Source organism: Nerophis lumbriciformis, linkage group LG08, assembly GCF_033978685.3.
Source record: "Nerophis lumbriciformis linkage group LG08, RoL_Nlum_v2.1, whole genome shotgun sequence".
Classification (NCBI taxonomy): Eukaryota; Metazoa; Chordata; class Actinopteri; order Syngnathiformes; family Syngnathidae; genus Nerophis; species Nerophis lumbriciformis.
The window spans coordinates 52,779,157-52,782,636 of NC_084555.2; the positions used below are offsets into that span (position 1 = coordinate 52,779,157).

Below are 3,480 nucleotides of genomic sequence, written 5' to 3' on the forward strand. Positions count from 1 at the left end.
CGAGATCCCCATGACCAAAGTCGAGAAGCTGGAGAGAACAGTCATGAAATGGCTTGGCCTCCCGCGGTGCCTCAGTAACATCAGCCTATATGATGATGGTGCCCTGGAACTGCCCATCTCTAGCCTCACGGAGGAGTTAAATGCACCAAGGTGAGGCTCAGAATGTCCCTGATTGAGTCTCAAGATGAGGTGATCCAAGCGGTTGCTCCCAGACTAGCAACTCGGAGGAAATGGATCCCATATGATGCCGTGCAGCAAGCTAAATCTTCTCTCAGGCATTGTGGGACTAGTGCAGCACGAAAGAGGTGGGTTTGGACTTGGAGCTAGTCAACCTACATGGCACCAGGCAACATCAGCCCAGAGGAGAAAGCTGGTTGTTGATCAGGTTCGGCAACAAGAGGCGGCAGACAGATGTGCAACAGCAGTGGCACAGTCCAAACAGGGACAGTGGTCTGAAAACCTGGAGCATCTTAAGCTCACATGGAAGGATCTTTGGGAAACGGAAGAGAGACAATTTAGCTTCATCAGAGCTACCCACGATGTTCTTCCCACACCCAAGAACTTAAACCAATGGTTTGGAGAAGAGCTTTCTTTTGCACTCTGTCAAACCCCTGCAACACTCACATCCTCACCGGCTGCAAAATCAGTTTTGTCTCAAGGCCGCTACACCTAAGACAACTGGAGATCACCCTGGAAGAAAGGAAAAAAATACCAACAAGGCCATAGGCGCCGATCCCGCGGGTGCTTCAGGGCCTGAGGACCCACGGACAATGCCGAGCACCCATGTGGGATTGATGGAAAATTCTTTCTCAACACCAAGCATAAACCACACAAGCTCAGAAAAGCAGCGTCAGATTTACCGCCAGTCCGAGCACCCACTGGCAGAAATGTAGATCGGCGCCTATGAACAAGGCCCTCCCTCCCCCAATTCCTAGTCACTAAATTGGCACTGCGTTCCCAAGAGCAGGACAACTCCCAGCAAAATCTGCAAGAGTGAAGGCAACCCTTCTGGACTCTCCCTGGGACTGGAAAATGCAGGTTGACTTAGACCAGAAACTCATCTTCCCGCCTGAGATCATTACAACCAGCTTCAGGCCGGACCTGGTCTTGTGGTCAATCTTCCAGAAGACTGTTCGTTGTTGAATTAACTGTGCCATGGGAAGCAGCAGTTGGTGAAGCATGAGCGCAATCAACTGAAGTATGCGGACATAGCAGCCGATGCAGAGCAGCGCGGCTGGCGTGCCCGTGTGCTTCTAGTTGAAGTTGGGTGCAGAGGCTTCGTTGCCACGTCCACAACCAAGCTTCTGAAAGGAATGGGAGTGAAAGGTCAGGCCTTCCGGCGGGCTGTCAAATCGCTCGGATGCTGCCAAACAAAGTAGCAGATGGATATGGATCAAGAGAAAGGACCCAACTGGGCTGCAAAAGGACATCTAGGGGTAAAGGCAGAGGGGGGCACACCTGGGGACACCAGATGTCGCCGTTGAGCCCTGCGGAGGTGTCGTGGGTCTATCAACAAAACACCAATGAAGGGGGGTTCCCACCTGAAGACCCCAGCGAAGCTTTCGCCCCTAAACCCCCCTGTCCACACTAAGTGCTGATCAATCTGAGGGATTGTACTATCTAGTCCTATGAGTTCAACTGTTTTTATTTACCATTTACACTACGTGCTAACTTCACTAGTTTTGGGTTTTATAGATTTTATTTTTTTTTCTTTGCATTTTCTGCAGAATGTTTTTGTAAAGTTTATTTTGGACACACACAGAACACTTTCAGGCTTTGAGGTGACTTAAAAAAAGAGTAAATATGTGCAAGGAAGATTGTTTTCTTCAAGTCATGTGTGCAGATTGGAAGAGTAATCCCGTGAGGGGTCAGAGGTCATGATGATGACGATGATGAAGAGGTTTCATGTTTTCCTTGTTTTCATGCAGGAAAAGTGAGGGGGGGCGGGTTTTGCGTCGATGTCCCCAGGTAGTCCCCGCCCCCTGCAGGAGTTTTCACTCCAATTTGAGGAAGCTGTTATTGCCGGACAACCAGCCGCTGAAGTAGCTCCGCCCCCAGCCGTCGTCGGCGCCCTGATGGAAACGCAGGCGCAGCGTGTTGCGGATGACCAGGCGCTCCACGATGAAGGAGCCACAGAACCACGGCAGCGCGTACTCGGCCGTGATCAGGCCCAGGAAGTTGTAGCGGAAGGCGGAGTAGTCCCAGGGGCAGGCGTGGAACTGGCGCAGCAGCAGCCCCGTGCTCAGCTCCCACATGTACGTCCACAGCGTGTAGATGAGGCAGCGCACCAACACGTGGCAGTGCCCGCGCAGGTACAGGTACATGCGCTCCACCGTCAGGATGCACGTGCCGTAGATGAAGAGCGCCCACACGCTCGTCACGCCCGGGAACTTCCAGTCGCGGTTCACGGCGAACTCCCACGCCGCCGTGAACATGACCTCACAGAAGTAGCCGTGGATGGCGTACAGGTACCAGCGGGAGAGCGCCGCCAGCGGCACGGGAGGCTGCAGGATCGCAGTCGGCATGGCTCGTCACACCTTGGATCTGGAAGAGGAAAGAACGTCAACGCTCGAGCCAAATGTGACAATAACCCGCAAAATTACAGCCTTGGCAAGAAATATCTGCAATTTATCGGGAAAAGTTACGTCTGACACCGCCTTCAAAAGGTGGACAAATTTAACTTGCTTTAGGTATCAAGATTTTGATACCAAGATATCATCACTACCGAATTTTCTTTTAGACATTTTTTGACACTTTTTTATTTTTGACATTTTTTATTTTTTACACTTTTTAATTTTGGACATTTTTTGACACTTTTTTTTAAATATTTGACACTTTAACATTTTGTGACACTTTTTATTTCTGACATTTTTTGACACTTTTATTTTTTACATTTTTGACACTTTTATTTTTTACATTTTTGACACTTTTGACCGGTTCCGGTCAAAAGTGCTGGATCGCCTGTGCATCGGTTGGGGACATCTCTGTGCTGCTGTCCCTTCTCCGCTCCATAAAAGTGTCCATCTCTTTTTTTTTTCTTCTTCTGTTGTGGCATATGCTGCAGGTGCCTGCTCGTTTTTCGTATGTGGGTAACAACATTTAACTATGTATATATATTTCCGAATTGGTTTAACTGCCACCCGCCTGAATCTATTTAAAATCTAATTTTTTTTTATTTCAACCGCCCGACCCGACCCGCGGATAAAATCTAATTTTTTTTTATTTCAACCGCCCGACCCGCGGAAAATCCGCGGACTCCGCGGTTGTGTCCGCAAACCGCGCATCTCTAATATGTATATATATATATATATATATATATATTATATATATATTTATTATATATAACTCAAGTATGTGTTTGTTAATGCCCCTGTTCTCGTGCACCCAGATCCTGAGTAGAAGTTCGTGGTCGAAGTTGATGCCTCGGGATCCGGGGTCGGGGCCGTCCTTTCCCAACGCTACCCTCAGACAACAAGCTCC

General features: G+C 49.0%; 1 protein-coding gene across 1 annotated transcript; it reads right to left on the reverse strand.

The window, feature by feature from the left end:
• Positions 1-1,013: 1,013 nt before the first annotated feature.
• LOC140678981 (transmembrane protein 229b-like) lies at positions 1,014-2,768 on the reverse strand. Its single transcript, XM_072913614.1, has one exon. It carries the CDS (start codon positions 2,523-2,525, stop codon positions 1,995-1,997), a length of 531 nt encoding a protein of 176 aa, XP_072769715.1. The 5' UTR covers positions 2,526-2,768; the 3' UTR covers positions 1,014-1,994.
• Between the last annotated feature and the right edge of the window lie 712 nt (positions 2,769-3,480).